Source organism: Trachinotus anak, unplaced genomic scaffold, assembly GCF_046630095.1.
Source record: "Trachinotus anak isolate AG129_WGS33_773 ecotype Australia unplaced genomic scaffold, CSIRO_AGI_Tana_v1 ptg000031l, whole genome shotgun sequence".
Taxonomy (NCBI): domain Eukaryota; kingdom Metazoa; phylum Chordata; class Actinopteri; order Carangiformes; family Carangidae; genus Trachinotus; species Trachinotus anak.
Window position 1 is genome coordinate 5,336,193 of NW_027273882.1, and position 19,015 is coordinate 5,355,207.

The 19,015-nt window shown below is 41.0% G+C and overlaps 2 protein-coding genes across 7 annotated transcripts in view; one reads left to right on the forward strand and one right to left on the reverse strand.

The window, feature by feature from the left end:
- The window catches only part of rgs6 (regulator of G protein signaling 6), an 82,923-nt gene extending 77,604 nt beyond the window's left edge, over positions 1 to 5,319 (forward strand). For all 3 annotated transcript variants that reach the window (XM_071467463.1, XM_071467461.1, XM_071467462.1), the window contains exons 15-18: positions 575 to 761; positions 2,407 to 2,496; positions 3,005 to 3,058; positions 3,951 to 5,319. In XM_071467463.1, the coding sequence (XP_071323564.1) occupies positions 575 to 761; positions 2,407 to 2,496; positions 3,005 to 3,058; positions 3,951 to 4,001 (382 nt within the window). In that variant the 3' untranslated portion in view covers positions 4,002 to 5,319. The remainder of the gene's footprint in view (positions 1 to 574; positions 762 to 2,406; positions 2,497 to 3,004; positions 3,059 to 3,950) is intronic.
- A 696-nt stretch (positions 5,320 to 6,015) lies between these two features.
- lama2 (laminin, alpha 2) overlaps positions 6,016 to 19,015 on the reverse strand; it is a 174,318-nt gene continuing 161,318 nt past the window's right edge. For all 4 annotated transcript variants that reach the window (XM_071467458.1, XM_071467457.1, XM_071467456.1 and 1 more), the window contains 12 exons: positions 17,810 to 17,996; positions 15,252 to 15,338; positions 11,819 to 11,931; positions 10,659 to 10,752; positions 10,212 to 10,307; positions 9,636 to 9,716; positions 9,386 to 9,463; positions 9,029 to 9,107; positions 8,749 to 8,880; positions 8,443 to 8,573; positions 7,709 to 7,928; positions 6,016 to 7,501 (listed from right to left, as the gene is read on the reverse strand). In XM_071467458.1, the coding sequence (XP_071323559.1) occupies positions 7,341 to 7,501; positions 7,709 to 7,928; positions 8,443 to 8,573; positions 8,749 to 8,880; positions 9,029 to 9,107; positions 9,386 to 9,463; positions 9,636 to 9,716; positions 10,212 to 10,307; positions 10,659 to 10,752; positions 11,819 to 11,931; positions 15,252 to 15,338; positions 17,810 to 17,996 (1,459 nt within the window). In that variant the 3' untranslated portion in view covers positions 6,016 to 7,340. The remainder of the gene's footprint in view (positions 7,502 to 7,708; positions 7,929 to 8,442; positions 8,574 to 8,748; positions 8,881 to 9,028; positions 9,108 to 9,385; positions 9,464 to 9,635; positions 9,717 to 10,211; positions 10,308 to 10,658; positions 10,753 to 11,818; positions 11,932 to 15,251; positions 15,339 to 17,809; positions 17,997 to 19,015) is intronic.

Genomic DNA, 19,015 nt, shown 5'->3' on the forward strand with positions numbered 1-19,015 from the left:
GATTCAAACTAATATCGGAGGCAGTCAGCCAGTGGCTCTCTGCTGCCTCTGGTGCTTAACACAGTTGAAGCCCTGCTTCCCTGCATACATTACACTGGATCTCCACCACAGTCTGAACATGCCTCACTGAGTCACTGTTTCTTATACTGAACCTTAACAGTTTCAGAGTGAAATGGGATATTTTCAGGTGACTGAGCACTTAGTCTTGCTCACTTAGTCTAGTCTGGTCTAGTCTAGTTATTACTTCTTGTGTATGTAAAAAAAAAAAAAAAAATTTTTAATTAATTATTAATTTATTGTCATATTAAATCTTAAAATTCTATTTAAATAGGTGACATTAGAAGGAATGGACAGTTACATAATCACAGTTATGATGACATTTCAATTGTTTTAGTCATTAGACACAATCATCAATCATCATGTTGGCATATTTTAACACTATCTTAGAATAAAAGATGATTAACATCTGTGCCCAGAGTGAGAGTGGTCACTCTCTCAGATCTAACTGACTAATAACCTGGCCTGCGACCAGATTGTTTGGACGCAAGTCAAATCATGACTGCATCTGTTTCAGGTTCTGGTTGGCGGCGCAGGACCTGAAGAGGATGCCCCAGCAGGAAGTTGCACAGAGAGCACAGGAAATCTGGGCAGAGTTCCTGGCAGAGGGAGCACCCAGCTCCATCAACCTGGACTCCCACAGCTATGAACGCACCAGCCAGAACCTGAAAGACCCCGGGCGATACAGCTATGAGGATGCACAGGTGGGAGAATACCAGACACAGGAAGAAAGAGAAGAGCAAAATAAATGTATCCCACTGGCTGACTGCTCCTTACTTGATAAGTTATCAATACTAGAAACTAGATTTGGAAATCAGTCAAAATACAGGCTTCTGAACTAGTGCAATAACAATAATATACAATAAAGTACTCCTCATTTTGCTGTGGACCCCACATAAACCCTACAGGGACTCCAGGTCTAACACTCCCAGTTTTAATGAAACATTTCATAGTAAAATTGATGAAAAGGTGACTTAAGTCCCTTTAAAACCTCATTTACTCCCCCCACACTCACAGGAATAATATCTGCAACTGGCATTAAGTAACATTCAAACAAGACGGCGAGAAAATAATTAATGTTCTTAAATGCCATAAAGAATCCCTAATGGCGATGCAAGAGCCAAACCTCCTTATTCCCACCTGTCAGCTGAAAGGTTAACCTGTCTCACTAAACTGAAATTCAGTAATACATATAAATAATGCACTTGCTGCCTTTTAATGTACAGAATCCACCTCTACACATCTACTGGCAGCTGATCACACAGAGAGATGGACTACAAGCTGAATAGAATAAAAAGGAGGCTATTGTCAATAATTTGCATCACAATTCTGACATTATTTGTTATATTTGTACCAGCTGTTGAACTGTCCCTGTCTATTATTATCCACCCATCTGTCCATCTGTTATCTCCACACACTCATCCTGCAGTGGGCTGCAGCAGGCGGAGGTTATCTCAGTTCACATTGGGTTAGAGGTGGACTACACACTGGACAGCTCTCACTTATTATTAGTCAGATTGTGGTTGGTAACTGTAGGCTACAGTGTATAAAGCACAGACAGAGGTAGACATTTAAAAAATAAAAAAAATAAAAAAATAAAGCAAATGTGCTCTGATTTTCACTGAATGTGCTCCAAGTTGGTTGGTTAATGAGATAGAAAGGTTTTCTTTTTTCCTTATGGAATTACTGTATGTGTTCTGAGTACTTCATGCCATTTTTTGTGCATTAGACTTTCCTTTGCACAGAAAATAAGCTTTCTTGCTGAGGTCAAAGATGAGGGAGAATATAATGACAAGTCTTGGCTTGTGCAATGTGCTGCAAGGCCAGTGAGAGAAGGCTTATATTTCCCTTTTAAATCTCTATCTCCTCAGGTAATCGGTGTCAGTGCTGCCTCTTCAGAAACTCTAAGCTACACTGTTGTCTGCCGCATTTGTCTTTCTCACACACTTCACCAATGTCAGCTAATGGGTTTATGTTGTGTGGTGATTTCTGGAGAATACGCCTCCCTGGGTGATAGATAAGGTTGGGGGAAGGGATGGAGAAGTGGGGGTGGGGGGCCAGCAAATTTCCTCTCCTGTTACACGCTTAAACGGGGGAAGTGTTAAATAAAGATTTCGCCTGTCAGTTTGCTGGCAGCGAGCAACAATGATCTTTCTCCCTCTGTGACACTCTCGTTTAGTTTACTCTGCCTGAGTTTGCAAATTGTGCATATCATTAACACAGAAGAGCCATATTCTGTATATACAGATTTGAGAATTACCTTCCCCCTCCCTTCTGGCAAACATTTTGACTCGTGTCTTTGCTCTGTCTCTTTCTCTTCATGTCTCTCACCTCACTCTTTCAATCCAGGACCACATCTACAAACTGATGAAAAGTGACAGCTATACACGCTTCTTGCGCTCCAATGTGTACCAGGACCTGCTGATGGCAAGGAAGAAAGTATGTCTTTGTGTTTCTGTTTGTCCTTAACCCCTGAGAAGATTTTTTTATATAAAACTAGCTGCTTGATGGCATGCAGCAGAGGCAGAGCAGGAACTGAAGGTTACCCGCCAAGGTCACTTTGTAAACAGGCATCAGTGAGCTATCTTAAAGGGCTGTGGGTGATAGTGGTTTGTAGCCATGAAGCAGGGACAGCTGAAGTTGGAGCATTGCCACTATATGTGATAACGTCATACTTAATGCTGCATGACATTCATGGTTTTTGCATTAGTTAAACTGCTTTGACTTTCAGATTCTAACAACCATTTCAGACCGGAAAAGTTAAGCATTGCATATTGTATTTTTCAAAGCAGCCATAGTGAATCTGAAGAAAAGAGATTGTCATCTTTTGTAATTTTTGTGAACTGCCCCTTAAAAGTGAGCAGATTTGTGTGTGTGTGTGCGCGTGCATTTGAATATGTCAGTTTCAAACTCCTCCCTGCTTTTTCCTTTTTCTGTGACTCTCCAGCCTGAAACAGAGCAGGGCCGACGCACCTCCCTGGAGAAGTTCACTCGCAGTGTGGTGAGTCTGCTTTTCACTCCTAAAACAGCATTCATTAAAGTGTGATGAATTATAATACATCTGTTTCATGTCCCCAACAAAGAGTAGGAAAAAAAATTGTGACTCAGGTTTTTTTTTTTTTTTTTTTTTGAAAAAGTACTTGCAAAAGTTTTAATGTAATTACTGGCTGTGCTCAGTAATTCAAGCATCTCCACTGATACTTTTTCACTGCTGCTGCACTTTGGCTCCTTCCCCGTGGAGACGTTTCTTTTTATTAATGTTGGTCTTAGGAAATGATCTGGTGATCAGTTGACTGAGGAGAACAAGTTGTTCACTGCACTAATTAACATGTCCAGCTGTGTAACTGTGAACAGAGAGCTGCTTACAGGAGCACTGAAAGTGAGATGCAGGATAAATGAATAACGGAGGGTTTTACAGTGTGAAATTCAAGCTAAATAAAGGTATTAAATCATTCCTGAGCTCTGCACTGTTGGCTTTGGAGTTCTGGAGTCTGCGCTGTTTATGCTTTGAAGCAGTGACAGGTGTTGTTTCTTTCACCCAAACACCTGCAGCCATTGCTGTACACAGACCTGCAGCCATAACAGACCAAACAACACATCTCCCCCTGTAGACACACTCTGAGCATGAAGGATTAGAATCAATAAATAAATGTGATGGAAGTCTCAGTAGACTTTAAATATGTCATATCACTGTTTTCTGGCTATAGTCTGTTAATGTGTACTAACTCTCCCTCACTGCTTTGAGCTTTAAACCGTTTTTCCAGACCAGGTCTTTCTACTCTTGCAGTTTTCCTCCCACACTGCTCTTTCTAAATCCTCAGGAAAGCCTTTAAGTTGATGGCATTTAAACAGCTGCCACCCTCACCTCCCTTGCTCTCACTGTTCCCTCCCAGGGCAAGTCACTGACGGGCAAACGACTGACAGGCCTCATGCAGTCATCCTGACAAGGCCTGGATCAAGAGTAGGAGGAACCATACCCAGAAGAGCTGCTTACACCTGGGGCGCAGGCGGAAAAGGACCCTGGGATGTTTGGGTGTGGCTGCGGGAGGCGGGTGAGGGGGCGTCAAACGGAGCCCAGACTGCTGGACTGGACCGCCACCACGTTTGAAAACTCCCCTCAGATTAGTTGAAGAGGACAGACAGCATGCAATAAGTCACCAGACCTGACACCAGGACAGTGCTGTCGCAGCGTAGAGGATGAACGTTTCTACTCAAAAGCCTGCACCTTAGCAGGCTCTGTTGTTTCTCTCTATCTACTATCTACACTCATGTTAATATGGTAGCTGAAGAGGCTCTCACTTTACTTTCAGTGATATAAACATGGAATGCTCGAATGCCTTGACTGATGTCAAAAAGAGACTTAACGCCGTAGCTAGCTGTTTTATCTCCCATCGTTTACTAGGATGCTATAAGGGAAAGGAGGGGTGGAGGGCTTCACAGTAAACATCTGCACTCTTGAACTGAACGTCTGCTCACTCTTCACTGGGATGGCAGTCTGCTCACTTTAATGGTGAACCAGGTGGAGAAGTGCACCGACGTCTTAGTAATCGATCTACTCGTGTGGGATGGCACAAGATTAACAACCTCCGCGTGTCCAATATTGGTTTAGTTCGTTTCAATGTGTGTTCACACTTCATATAATAACCATATAAACTAATGTATGTTTTTATGCTTATTACAGACTGATTAAAACTACAGATGAAAACTTGTATATTTTCTCCTGTAAACACCTTGAGCCACCTCGACCTGCTCTGGTACAGTAGATCTTTCCTGGAAAACAGGTAAACAAGAAATAATTTTTTACATGACTGTTTTGTTTTTGCTTTGAATCGCTGAGAAGATGAATAGTGTAGAAGTCATTGCCAGAAAATTTAAAACAAGTGTCACTGCACTGGCAAAAAAATGAAGCATCTGTTCTATATTATTTCTTGAATTATCTCACATGCTGTAAGAAAAACACAGTTGCCACTGCCTCTGTAAGCACATTGTCTACTTATAGCGCGCATTTATCAAAGCCTTGTAAAAAGTGCACCAAACAGACAGAGGTGTAATCTTGTCACTAAAAGGTAAAGACAGGTTGATAATTTTATAAAAACGGGTGTTCTACTTTAAACAAGTGAGTTGATGTATCATTAGGTTTTAGTCTATCTTCTAAACATTCCACTTCAGGCAACCGCAACGAGGTTTAGTGGGCTGACCTCCCAACCATTCTTCACCTTATGTACAGAGGACCATGATAATAAAAGAGGAATGCACAATGAAGAGAGGGACTTGGCCCATTTTTTTCACTTGTGTTCATTTAATTCCTCCAGGAACTGAAAAGAAATTCACCTTTTACATCACGTGAAATGGATAAATGTCATGTTTCCTGGGGTAATGGAGCCAAACACCAGCTTTTGAACTGAGCAGTTCCAGTGTTCAGGTACATCTTTGGTCTTTGTGGTCACACACTGCCCTCTAGTGTATTTGGAATGAAAGTGCTGTCAATGTCACAGTGACAACCTTAACTGTAAGAGATTATACAGAATAAAAAATAGGACAACAGTTATATATAATAATCAAATTAATATTGATAACTCCAATATCTAGCAATCTAATATTAAAGTCATCAACCAGATCCCAAAAAGTAATTAGTTTGAATTCAGTCCAGTGTTGTCAACTTGAGTTACTGATGTTATGAAAATCTAATTTAAACTGGAAACTCTTGTAGGGAATCCAGCAGTGGACAGTTGAGATCTAATTATTCTCACAGGAGGAGTCAGTCTCTCAGCAGTGAAAGATGTTGCAGCAGCACCACCTAGTGGAACATTGAGGCTTCTTTCTGTTCAGTCTATTTTCTGGAATTGAATCAAACTAATATCAATATCTATTCCAAACTGTCATGCACACTAGGCCACTAACATATCGTCATGGTTCATTTTGAGATTTCTGCAGTTTAAAGAAGGACAGGACAATCTGTGTGATGCTATCAAGAATATATTTGTAATGTAATTTCAGCCACACCATGCAAAATTAGCCATTAGTGTCCTGCAGAAACCTTGTACCTTCAATTTGCCACCTTAACATGACTGAAGAGAAATACAAGCTCCAGCTTGTGTGGAAATTTCCCATTATAATCAATCAACTCTATTGACGATAAATTGTGGAATGTTGAAGAAAGCTTGCACCTATAGAAATTTTAATCGTTCTCATTATCTACTCACCATCACTGCTGTTGAAACATAAGTGAAGTCATTTTGTAGCAAACAGCTATTAAATGGCATAGTTGTATTTGGTTTTCTCACACATGTTCTGCATGTAATTACATAGATAATTGAATAATGAAATAAATACAGGACATGTGGACCACACCTCTTGTGGCTTTAGAGTTGTAGGGTGTGTAAACTTTTTCCTGACCATTTTCAGAACTCTAAAAACTTGACCACTAAGTCCAACTCCATCTTTGGTTTTGTTGATATGAGGGTGAGAAGATAATGACTACAGAATGATAATTTCTGGGTTAACTTAAAAAGGGAACAAGGTTTATGAAGGACAAATGTAGAAAAACCACACATAGATTGTAAATTTTTACTTGTTTCCAGAGAAACTTGTGCAACAGGGATCAAATATAAACGTATGACTCTGCATACCCTGTTCTACCTCTTCAAGAGGGACTTCACTGAAAAACAAAACTGATTTAATGTTCACTTAATCACATATTTCCAAGAATAGAATTAATTAATACTGTTAGCACCTGCAGCCACAGCACAGGTCTTAATACTATAATTATCTGTCACATGAAGACGAACTAAAACATTTTAAAACACTGTGAAACCTCAGTTTGTAGCCATTATAGATTTATTGATCAGGGTCTTGTATTGAAAGTGTGTGATGGTGAGTTTCAAGAATTTAATGCAGAACGTGTTTTTTTTTTGTCTTGCTCTTTGAAAACCGCACTGGGCAACAAGATGTGGATGTTTTGAAATTTCTGTGTCTTTGTCAGCTTGCAGTAAAATGCAAAGACATTTTAAAATTTTACATTTTAAAATCTGCCTCATACCTACTCCAGGGCTGAAGATGTGTAAAAACATCTTTTAACATTTGCAATGGGCTTCCATGGGAATTCACCATTTGTGCTGATAACAGAGATGTGAAGGGATTATTTTTAGATACACATCTGCCTGTTGCAGCTTCAAAGAGCAAGGTGTGGCCAAAATGCTGCAAACTCTGCACTTTATAGACCTGTGTAGCTCCTTGGAGAAGTATTAGGGGAAACAACAATGGAAGAGACTCTGTGGTACTAGTTAGGCAGCTGCAGCAGGACAGGAGAGAGGCTGGACTCCTTTAATCTCCAGGGCCTTGTTGAACTGCACATCCATGGTCTTAGAAGCCTTGGTAATCTTCAGGTTCCTTATACAACCTCTAAAGGACGCGCTGGTTGAGAGAGCTGCCTGACGAACTCCATCTGAAAAAGTAAGAGATACAAATATGTCTTATAGCTCAGTGTGTCTCTCTATGTGCTGTAAGATATGAAATGTAATGTGGCTGCTTTGATTTTATTGCAGCTTCTGCCATAACAGATTACAATTGTTTGAATGGATGTAAAAGTGTAGATGTAAATTTATTGGCTTGTGTGTCTATGCTTTCAAGGGCATGTTAGAGGGCATCATACAGGGATATCCTCCGACGTAAATGGGGTCATTGGTGTCGCAGGTGTTGGAGCGTGCATTGGGGCTCTCTCCTTGGCTCTTCTTCCCATCAACCACCAGCTCCACCCTGTGGCGAAGTTTGTTGGCAGTGATGGAGTGCCACTGGCCATCGCAGAAGCCCTCTCCCTCTGGCGTGTGCTCTGCTGTGATTCGTCCAGCTCCGTTGTCAACATGGAAGAACAGCTACAGAGAGGAGAGGAAACAAAAAAGTAGTTTATGTGTAGTTAATAGTTAGATGAGGAGATTGCTACCACTTGTGTACCTGTCCGTTAAATTTAAGACTATAGTGAGCAGTTTATATAGCTCTCAGGGATTGAACTAGGACATTACTACTCTTATCCAAGAAACAGTCTGACACACAATCCCCTACAGAACAACAAATTGTCATTTTTACACCTACGTTTCTGAATGTGTTAAACAAAGGGGTATTACGTATTAATTAGGGAACTTTACACAGATTTTGTTAAGCTTGGACTGAGCCATGCTAGCTGCTTCCCTGTTTCCACTCTATGCTGAGATACAACATGTTCATTTGTGAGTTTATCACTAGACAGAGCCAGGCCAGATGTTTTCCCATTACCATGTTTTATGCTAAGCTAAGTAGCTGCTGGCTTTTGCTTCATTTCATAAGTGGTATTGATCTTAAATAAGTGTATTCCAAAAATGTCAAACTACTCCTTAGATCATTATTACGTACATTTCCCTGGACAATCTCCAGTCCGAGTCCATCGTTGGCTTGGTTACTGATGGCCAAAAGCACTCCATTGGTTCTGCTGGTTCTGAACTCTAATGCTATCGACACATCTAGACCCACTCTGTAGGAAGAGACTAGATAAAGGAGGAGAGAGGGAGAGACATTATGTTCACCTTTACAAGAAGAAAATGTGACTGAGCAATCCTGGTCTGGGTTTCTGCTGGGGTTACTCTACCTGGTTCATAGGGTGTTGCTAGGCTGACAAGAAAATCTACAGCATGCAGGCGCCTTACCAATGTGTAATCTCACCTGCTTTCAGGAAGCCAGTGCCGTCAAAATAGGTGCCCGTCTCAGAAGCAACAAAGCATCTTCCTACCATGTGACTGGAGGTGGGTGTGGCCATGTCCAGTTTAAAGTCTTCGATAACAGCCTCAGAGCGACCTTGGAAAAGAGAGAGGAAAGGGGTGATGATCAACTGGACACAGGGACAGAAAGCTATTTTGTTATTATATAGTGTAAAAGCACAAATGACAAGTCTAACCACAGTATTGATGGTACCCTGTACTGTATGTACAAAAAAAAACTTTACCTGTAGCAGCTGCCTTAGTGCTCACAGGACCTCCCACCATCTTCAGGTTACGAATGCATCCATTGATACTATAGAGAATCTAGGCACAGAGATTTTTATTTTTTTTTGTGGGGGGGGGGGGGGGGGTGTGTTTAATAACCCAACTATTTTTATGAGTGAAGAAAGAGTGTAACTGCAAAACATGTTGACTGATGTTACACATTCAGGACATACAGTCACAGTTCTACCAATGGACATTAATAAGTAATTCTTGGTTGATTGTTGCAGTAAACTGAACTACAAAAAGGAAATACAGCATCCTGTACTTAAATGCCAAAAATGTGTTGATTTGCATTGTGTGTGCGTGTGTCTTCTTACTGGTCCTATCCTCTTAGTAGTATAGTTTTGTGGTAATCCACCAACATACAGCACTCCCACCACGTCCAACAGGTCAGCCTGGTAGGAAGAGAATTTATTAATACAACTAAAAAATCTTCCTTTAAAACCTTTCCTTATTCCATTGGATGACTTGTCAATGAACTGTATTACACACTACTTATAACTGCTTTCATGTTCAGTTTTATAGAAGCTTTGATATAGGTATAGAAAGAAGAACAACTGGAAGTACCTTCTTTGGGCTGATCATCTGTTTACTGTATCGTCCATCCACAATAAGAAGACCTCTCTGCTTGTTACGACTCACACGGATCTGAGAAGAGGAGGAAGAATGAAGAAGGAGATGGATATTGAACAGAAAGGAGACAAACATCAGATGATGAGAGTTATAGAGGAATGAAGAGAGAAGCAGTCTTTCTCACAATCAGCAGATTATGTTGTCTGATAGAAATAAAGACAAATGTGGCTGTGCTCAATGGGACCCTATGGGTCAGGCCCGGCCACAGGACACTTGCCGATGAGCTCCCCCCTCCCAGATCCGCCTCCAGGAGGGATTACGTGTCCAGGTTAGGTGAGACCTCTTAGTCTGACCCATCCCAACCCCTCCACCATATTAAGGTAGAGATTCTCAAAGGTGGCTTTCTTTCTCTCTTCACTTTCAAACCACATAAGACACAGACACATTTCTTCATTTTCCTATCTACCAAGTGCGTGCATCTGTTGATATATGTTGCAAGCTGCTGCATGCAACTGTCCTCACGGATTAATACAGTTGTACTGAATATTGAATTGAATTGAATTAAATTACCTTGTGCCAGTTTCCATCATTGATGGAGAAGGGAACGCAGCCAGATATGTTCCCATGACCAAGGTCATAACCCAGACAGACTTGTCCATCCTTGATCTGCAGGAAGAGAGAGGTTAAAATTAACATTTTTCAAGTTCTCCTTACTAGAATAGTTATGCAGTCAGTTCTGCTGTCCTCTACGCTGTGAAGCACTGGGTTTGTTCTGGAAGGAAAGATTTAATTCTTTATGGCAAAAATACATGAAGAGGGAGCTGCTCCTTCCAATGTAAACAGAACTGTTTCTATCCGTTGCAGCTAGTGAAATGGGTTACAGGCTGTTAGAGAGTCAAGTTGTGCATCACAGACTGATTATGTGAACATGAAATTACCTCTTGAAAGCTGTTAGAGCTCTGGGAAAAACAGAGGGTCAACAGAAACATGCGGAATGACAGAACAGTGGATGGATACCTGTATGGAAACAAAGTCAGCGTGGTTGATTCTTGCCATGTAGAGAACGAGCCCAGACTCCTCCCTCGTCCTCAGCTCAAACTCCAAGATGAGCCTGAGACAGACAGACACACAGAAACAGTGAATCAGTTATATTTGTATTCAGCCCCATATAGCACACAATATCATGGTAAATGGCACAGAAGACGAGTTACAGTTTTAAGTGAGTCAGACATCCATATGGAGATTTGGCCATGTTTTCCAGTGCTGACAGAGGCTCAGAATAATGAAAGATGCATTTTGATTTGGACAGCAGGCTGCCAGGCTACTGCTCACAGAGAAGCTAAATAAATGTAACAGGTCAGACTCCCAAAACAGCCAAAGTCTTTGGGCAACATGCTGATGTCTTTTCTTCTCATCCATTAATTAATCTCGTTGATCAATACAGTGCCTAAAAATGTGGCCCATAGACTGTATGAGTGAATATCTGTATGGATTCTTTCTTTCTTTACATCACTGTGTTGTTTTTGTTGTTGTCAGTTTATGGAAGACAAAGGTTGTTTTGAGAGTTGGACCAGTCAACAACATGTTGACGATTTCAACACATTCTTACTTTTTCAGTAGAAGACATTTCCCTCGATTTTGACCTGCTGCACACCAGTGTTGGTAAAAAATCTCATCCTGTCCAAGCTATCACTCACTCGCCCCTGTTCCGCTTTATTTATTTAGAACTGTGCTCTGTGGTGTGGGAGCTAAGTGAGAACCTAACAAGATGCACCCAAACAAAAGCAAACATGGGTCCTAGAAGGTTATAATTGGCAGCAATATAGCTACAGCTACAGTGGTGGAATGTAACTAAGTACATTTACTTGAATATAATATATATTGAATATTTTATGCTACGTGGTACTTCTACTCCACTACATTTCAGAGGGAAGTAACTCCACTACATTTAATAACACTAATAAAACTTGTTATGGAGTATTTCTATTTTGCAGTATACATATTTATACCTCACCCTTATCTGTGGCAGGTGCTATATGACTACAGTCACCTTAAAAATACAAAGAAATCTTAAAAAAAAATAACACAAACACAGCACTAACATATCCTAACAAGCAGCACTGGAGGGCAGTAAACCATTTAAAACAATACGACGATTATTCAGTCTGAACACTTACCTCTCTCTAACTTTGGTGTCATCAAAGGCAAAGCTCATGTGGCTGTTCCTGGTGAGTCCAAACTGATAGGCCTTCTCGAGCGCTGTCGGGGCCACAGCTGATGCACATGAATCCTTAAGATTGGACACAACATGTCAGTAACTCTGACAGGGTTTCACCACATTGCTCCTATTGCTTCTTGTCAACAGGAACCTGAACACCAGGGCGAAACACACATCAATCAAACTAATAGGGTTTCTGCTTCTGATCTGCAGGGACCCAAAGGGATAGTTGGTCACAGAGGGTCATCAAATAGTCCTTTATATAAAATGAGTAAATGAAGAGTTACATAAATAATCTTCAAATCCACAAAGATGAAGAACTTCAGGTTATATTGCTCTTGTGCAATGCAAAAATAAACATCTAAAAATCTTTTTTCTTCATCACCTCAAATCACGTGGATTTTGCTGACACTATTTTCAGATGATCAAACCTTCCCACATTGTGATTCTCATAAATCCTTCCCATATTTTTTGTTTCATCTGACGCAAACACCAGCGACAACAGTTTGATTCCTGTTTGATGTGGGCTTCACTTTGAGGACGGTAAACAAAAGCTGTAGTTTTTCATGAGTATATACAATATGCTGTGCCCCCGCTCCTCTGAGTGCAGTTCAGCCAGTGGCCACAGGGTGTCAGTGTTGTAATGCATGTAAAGCCATCTTACTCTGACTTTTTATTCCCTTTCTCCTACAGTTTTCTTCCTCTTCTCTTCCACTTGTCTCTACTTTACTCTTCTTCTCCCTGACAGGTCTTCCTTTGTTTCTCTCACGTCATGTTGTCCTCCTGTCCTCCCATCTGCTATCACTTTCTTTTCCTCTCCTTTACTATCATCTACTCTTCCTCACATATTCTGCTCTTCTGTTATCCATCCTGGTCTCTTCTCTTTAAACTCCTCTTCCTTCATCACCTTCTCTCCTCTATCCTTTCATATCTTCCTTTCTACTTCGAGCAGCTCAACTTTTCATTGCTCTCCTTTACTGCCCTCTCGTTGGTGCTCTCACATCCTGTGTCCTCTCCCCTTCTCTTCTTGTCCTCTTCTGTTTTTTTCTGTTCTTCTCTTTTCCTCTACTCCATGCTGCCCTACTCGTCCTCTCCCTTGCTTTCATTCCTTCTTGTCTTCATTTTTAATCACTCCTGCTTCACCTCTCTTCCTCTTTTCAAAGAGTCTTTAATTCTCCTGTAGTGTCCCCACTCATTTCATCTCATACTCTCCTTTCTTCACTGTCCTCCTGCTGCCTCCCTCTACTTTCATATCTTACTCGTGTCTTCAAGTTGTTTACCTTTCATGTTTTCTCCCCTGCTTTATCCCCTCACTCCTCCACCCCTCAAGATCTACAGTACCTTTTTTGTCCTCTACTCCCAGTCATTTTCTTCTCCTGTTCTCCACCCCCCATGTCCCTTAAGCCCCCTCCTCTTACTCTTTTCACCATATTTGCTCAATTCGTTCCTTCCTGCCTCTTTGCTTGCTCTCCTGCTCATTCACACCTTGCTGCAATTCCCGTCCTTCTATTTTACCTTTCCTTCATCCTTTTCCTCATCATTTTTCTTCCACTCTCTTCTTCACCTCCTGCTCTCTCCTCCTCCTCGGCTCTTTTCTCTGTCCTGTCTCCTCTACCTTCACCTGAGGGAAGTTCTCAGTGCTTCATTTCTTCCCTCCTCCCTTCACATCTACACTCCATCATATCCACTGTTACCATGTCGTCCACTGTTTGTCTCCACCCATCCTCTTCTTCTCTTCCCCTGGATCCTACACTTTCCTTTCTTCTTTCGCCTGTACTTTTCCTTTCCTCCAATCTCTTTTCATATCTGCTGTCTGGGCCTTCTCCTCTCCTCCTCTTTTGAATATACAGTACCACCTATTAAGTAACAAAGCTGCTTTGCCATACCTCCAATCTGAGTGCGAGACAAAGTTGGAGAGCGAGGGGATCTGAGCGATCGAGTGTCTGTGTGTATGTGTGTCTTAATCTCCTCTCCTCTCTTGTTCTCTTTCAAGTGAAGACATTCCCCACACCGTGACCTTGCTTTGTTACAGCTGACACTCACCTCTTATCGCGCTCTGTCCTCATATCTGCTCCTCCTCCTCAACCTCCCTCTTTTTTTGCGTCTTTCTCATTCTCCCCCTATCTAACAAAAGGGAGACGTCACTTGCTCAGAAGCCCTTTCCTTCCCTCCCCTCTCCTTTCATTCTTTTCCCACTTCCTCTCCTCCATCTTTCCATTAAGCCAACAAAAGGAGAGTGCCGCTCTGTTCAGAAAGACTCTCCCCTTGTTCCTCCTCTTCCTCCATGGCTGCACCTTTTCTCTCTCCCCTCTCTGTCTTCTCTGTCCTCTCTCTCTCTCTCTCTGCGTCTTTCCATTAAGCTAACAATAGGAAGACCGCCTTCCATTCAGAGGGCTAGTCTTTGGTTTGAGGTCACACCAATAGAATCCAAAGTCATTTAGTTGGGATTTTGTATAAGTGTGTGTGAGTATAAGTGAAGACGAGCCTGTGTGTCATAACAGTTTCCATCACTCTTGAGACCTAAGTCGCCCACGCTGTACTTACTGTATTGCAGGTTTCAGAGATGCTGCTCTGTTGGCCTCTGGTAGTAATTAGCTTTTGCCACAAATGTTTTACTGCTCGACTCATAACCAATTTAAAGACTTAAGCACATGTGACTGGTCAATCCATTGCTTGATAGTGTTTCAAACTTAGGTCTTGAATTGAAACAATAAAAGCTTAAGGCAAATACTAGTGCATACCGCTTTACAACTGCATCTAGATCCAAATAAGGCAGGCACCTGTGAGCTTTATCTACTGAGGGCCAAATGTGTCATATTTTATCTACTTACCTGAAAAGATATAGTTATTGTGTGAGTCACTAACTGGATGACCCTACATAATAAGTAATGTCAAGAGCTCTTGTGTGAAGCACTCAACCCTCAAATGCTCAAATACAGCAGGCCAGCAACTGTAAAAATATTCAGTATTTATTCAGTTTTAGCGTCTTTCAGCTTATGGCTTGATTCACTCTCACCACTTTCTGCAGCAGGCTGCTGATTTCATTGAAAAAGGCTCTAAAAACCCCCTGTACCCTCCCTGTCCAGCACCAAATGGCAGACAGTTAGTGCAGAATGGGTGAATATAGGGAAGCGGTTAGTTGCTAAAGAGCTTGCATTTCCCTCAGGAGTTGGTGGAGACCAGAACTATGCCTAATGGAGGGCGAGCACATTCATGAGGTGGCCAGAAAAATGGCTGCTGGATTTGCTAATAAACTAAAAAAAAAAAAAAAAAATCCAATATTTGAGATTGATTGCTAAATGATATAGAGGTAAATGGAGAGAACTAAAGTCTGAGGTGGCAGAGGTTGATTGTGTGTGTGTGTATGTGTGTGTGTGTATGTGTGTGTGTACCAAGTCGGCGCTGGGGTCCTGTTTAGCAGTGGTTGGGGCTGCAGCAGGAGTAGGTGTGGCAGCAGGTGGTGCAGGGGGGGTGGCCTCCTGCAGGTCAGCATTCAGGAAGTAGGAGGGAAGTGGATTAGTGGCAGCCAGAGAGCCAGAATGGCGACAGTTTATGACAAGCGCACAGCCCCTCCAATCAGCTGCAGGCGGGCAATGAGGTCAAGAAGATGAAAGCTCAAAGAGGGTAACAAAGTAATGAAGAGAATGCCTTCCTTTTTTTTTTTTTTTTAGCATGAATTGAAGCATCATTACAATAAGACCACTGAACAGTTTAATAAACAAAATAAATAAACGTGGTTCTCTTCCCTTGTTCGACTCTGACCGTGATAGATTTTGTTTACCTCTAGAGAAGAATAAGTCACAGCCATTTCTTAAGTCAAAAATTCATGTTTTGAAGCTACCCTATGTTATACTTTGCTAATGCTGAATTTCAAAGTGACTGGTAGAAATTAGAGGCAGGCGTCATGAAGAGACGTATAAAAATTAAACCATCACAAAATGAAGTCGCAAGATTTTTTTGAGGTTCAGTGCAGCCTGGAGCCTCTTCAACCTCTAAATTGATGCTCACAACTCTCTGAAGAATCACAAGTGCAGAATATGTTGTGACAGAAAAGTGGGAGATAGAGAAGCCTCTTTATTCAAGCACATGCTGAGTCTGTTGTTTACTGTCAGCTGTGATTCAATTTGTGATTACTTCTTCATTGTAACAATATCCTTTTGCCGTTGATGAAAAATGCATGTCACAACCTGTGTGCAGAGCACTGTCACATAGTGCAGCACCACAGCTCTCTCAGAAACAGAATTAAATATGTACTTATTGTGCAAAAGTGTGCCCTACAGCAGTGGTTCCCAGAGTCCCTGCAGGTGCCTTCAGGATGGGCCCCAGGTGACACTAGACCATTTTCATTGTACATTTTTAAATACATTATGTCAGATAAAGAAACAAGGCAAATTTAAACATAAAAACTGAAGAAAAAAACAATAGATATTTAATTCACAATTTAAAAAGGAAAACTGAGAAAGGTTTACAGTTGCCAGTTGTCATAGTAACACAACATACTTTCCAGCACTCAAGTTTTTGTGTGAATGGGTTGCATGGAAAAATACAAATTATAATGGGGTATCATCGTCATCGGGGAACCACTGCTCTACAGCTATAAAAATGGCCCTACAAAAAAGCTGAAAATGATAATGAACCATATATTAAACTTAGCAATGCAACATGACATGATCCAATGTATATTTATGTGTACTACCTAATTAGTGTGTCGACTTCTATGAATATAAACACAAATAAATAATTTTTATATGTTGTTGAAATACAAGGAGTTTCTATTGTATAAAAGATACACATGTGGCTCAGGATATCATCAGAATACCCCAGTATCATGTTTCAGCCTTTCATAAAGATCAAAGAAAGACTCACTACACACAAAAATACACTATGGAACAGAGGCTAACCCATAAGGGACCTTGGCTCTCTATAATCTGCAAACTGTGATGTGACAAACAAAACATAAAGACAATTACATAGTGCAGAGGGACTGAAATAGAGCTAACAGCCTACCTTCAATTTCAGTTAGAATGTAGATGGGAACTAGAGCTATGGCTTCACACAGCCTGGGGTCTATATCACAACGCAGATGAACTTGCAGCTCATAAAGCAACAAAGCGTTGAGAGTTATAGCTAAGCATCGCTCTCTATCGCTCTTTGGCTCTGTGCTTCATGATCAATGTCCTTTTAGAGATGTAGTTTAGCAGGTAACTGGGTAACTGATAACCTATGACTGCTGTAAGACCTATAATATATTAAATCTATGAAATATATCTTGCCTATCCCAATACTAAAGACTATGAGATGAATGACTCACTGCCTGCCAGCCTCTTAGCATAGAGGCTAAATGTTAGCTGAGTGTTTTGGCTCCTGTGGGCTCATAAAGCATAAATGGCATGCACAGTTAGCCTAGCGTAGCGCAGAGGAGCTGCACTGTGTGACAAGCTGCCAGAGGTGGAGTTTAGTAGCTCAAGGCTAAAGGGACTATAAAGAAGAGTTAATGGGCTGTGCAACTGCTGTGTGATGAAGAGCTAAGCTAACACGGCGAGGCCGCAGCTGCATTTCATCAGAGAGAAATAGGTGTGTGTCTGTGTGTGCATGAGTGTGTAAGAGAGGAAGAAATAATATGGTGGAGTAGGACACTTAGGCACTTATGTAAATGTGTGTACATATTGGTATGACCTTCTTTTTATTGTGCTGCATCTTTATATACATGTCTAATGTGCCTGTGTGCTCTCTCTGTGTGCATCTGTATGTACATGTGCTAACAGATTAAAATAGGCTGCCTAAACACAGGTAATGCCATTATATTACTGTAAATAAAGACCCCTAATGTAATATGAATATCCCTTATTTTAATCTGCCTTCTTTTGGAAAATATTAACAATAAAACCAATGGTAATGGCTGTGTGGTAGTCTAAGTGCATTTGTCAGCTTGTTAATTTCAGCCACTTACAGCAGCAGGCTCTGAAGTTGGTGTAATGGGGGCTGGTGTCAGTGGAGGACTGAGTGGCTTCGACTCCTCCTCTTCCTTCTCGGCCTCCTCCTCTTCCGGCAGAGGTGGAGGTGGCAGGGGGGCGAGGTTGGGGCACTGGCCGATTTCAGCATTCTCAAAGGACACGGGCTGGGAGAAGTCTGAGAGACTGAGAGGTGGAAAAGGCAATTAGATTTTAAATTATGAGATGTGTAGCTGACACTGACAGCAACAGCCAAATATGCTCATATGCCAACATTAGGAGGGCTAACAGTCAACCCTTTTAAAACCACGGGGATCACCGGTGACACCGCGGCGCATGTGTCTTTCAAATTACCGGAGCTAGTTTGAATTCGATTTTTGCAATCTCAGAAATATTCAATCTGCACTTTTCAAGAATTTATAAAAAGAAAGTTGAAGAAAATTCAATTCCGTTTTTGTCCTTTTCTTCTTATAACACACAGTTTTAGGTATTGAATTACATAAGAATGGTAAATACTTGACAGATTTTGAAAGTTCTACTTCTCCTGGAAAAAGGGTGTAAATTATTTACACATAGGGCATTTTTTGACAAAAAAAGACCAGGCGTTTTAATAAATATAGCTATTATTATGATGCTAAAAGGGTTAAAGAAATAGTTCAACATTTCAAGGAATACAATTAATTATTTTCCTGCAAAATGTTAGTTGAGATGTTTGTGGATTTAGGAGGAGTTAACTGTTATGACAACAGTTACAAAACAATAACTAAAAACCACAATCTGTAGTTTTTACACTTCTGTTTTTGCACAAATTTAAACTAACAATGTTTCATCTAGCGAGCTTTAGAGGTGCTTGTAGATTTGTTTTTGAACTATGCAGAACACTGGGCTCTCTGTCCTTTTTCCACGTGTGTCTGAATGCAAAGTACATAGCAGTCAAGTCAAGCTTCAGATTAGTACAGATGTTTTTTACTGAATTTGAAATGATGAGTTTCACATTCACTGTAACAGTCATGGATCAGGGCCAAAGTGCTCTTTCTACTGGAATAGTATGATCATCATGTATGAGTAACATGAAATATAAAAGCAAATTGAAAGAAATGATGACAGCACAAAACATATAAGTGTCATCATGTTAGGCATCTCATGTAAATACACAAACAAAGAACAGCTGTATGAAGGCCCACTGACAGACAGGTGGAGGCTAT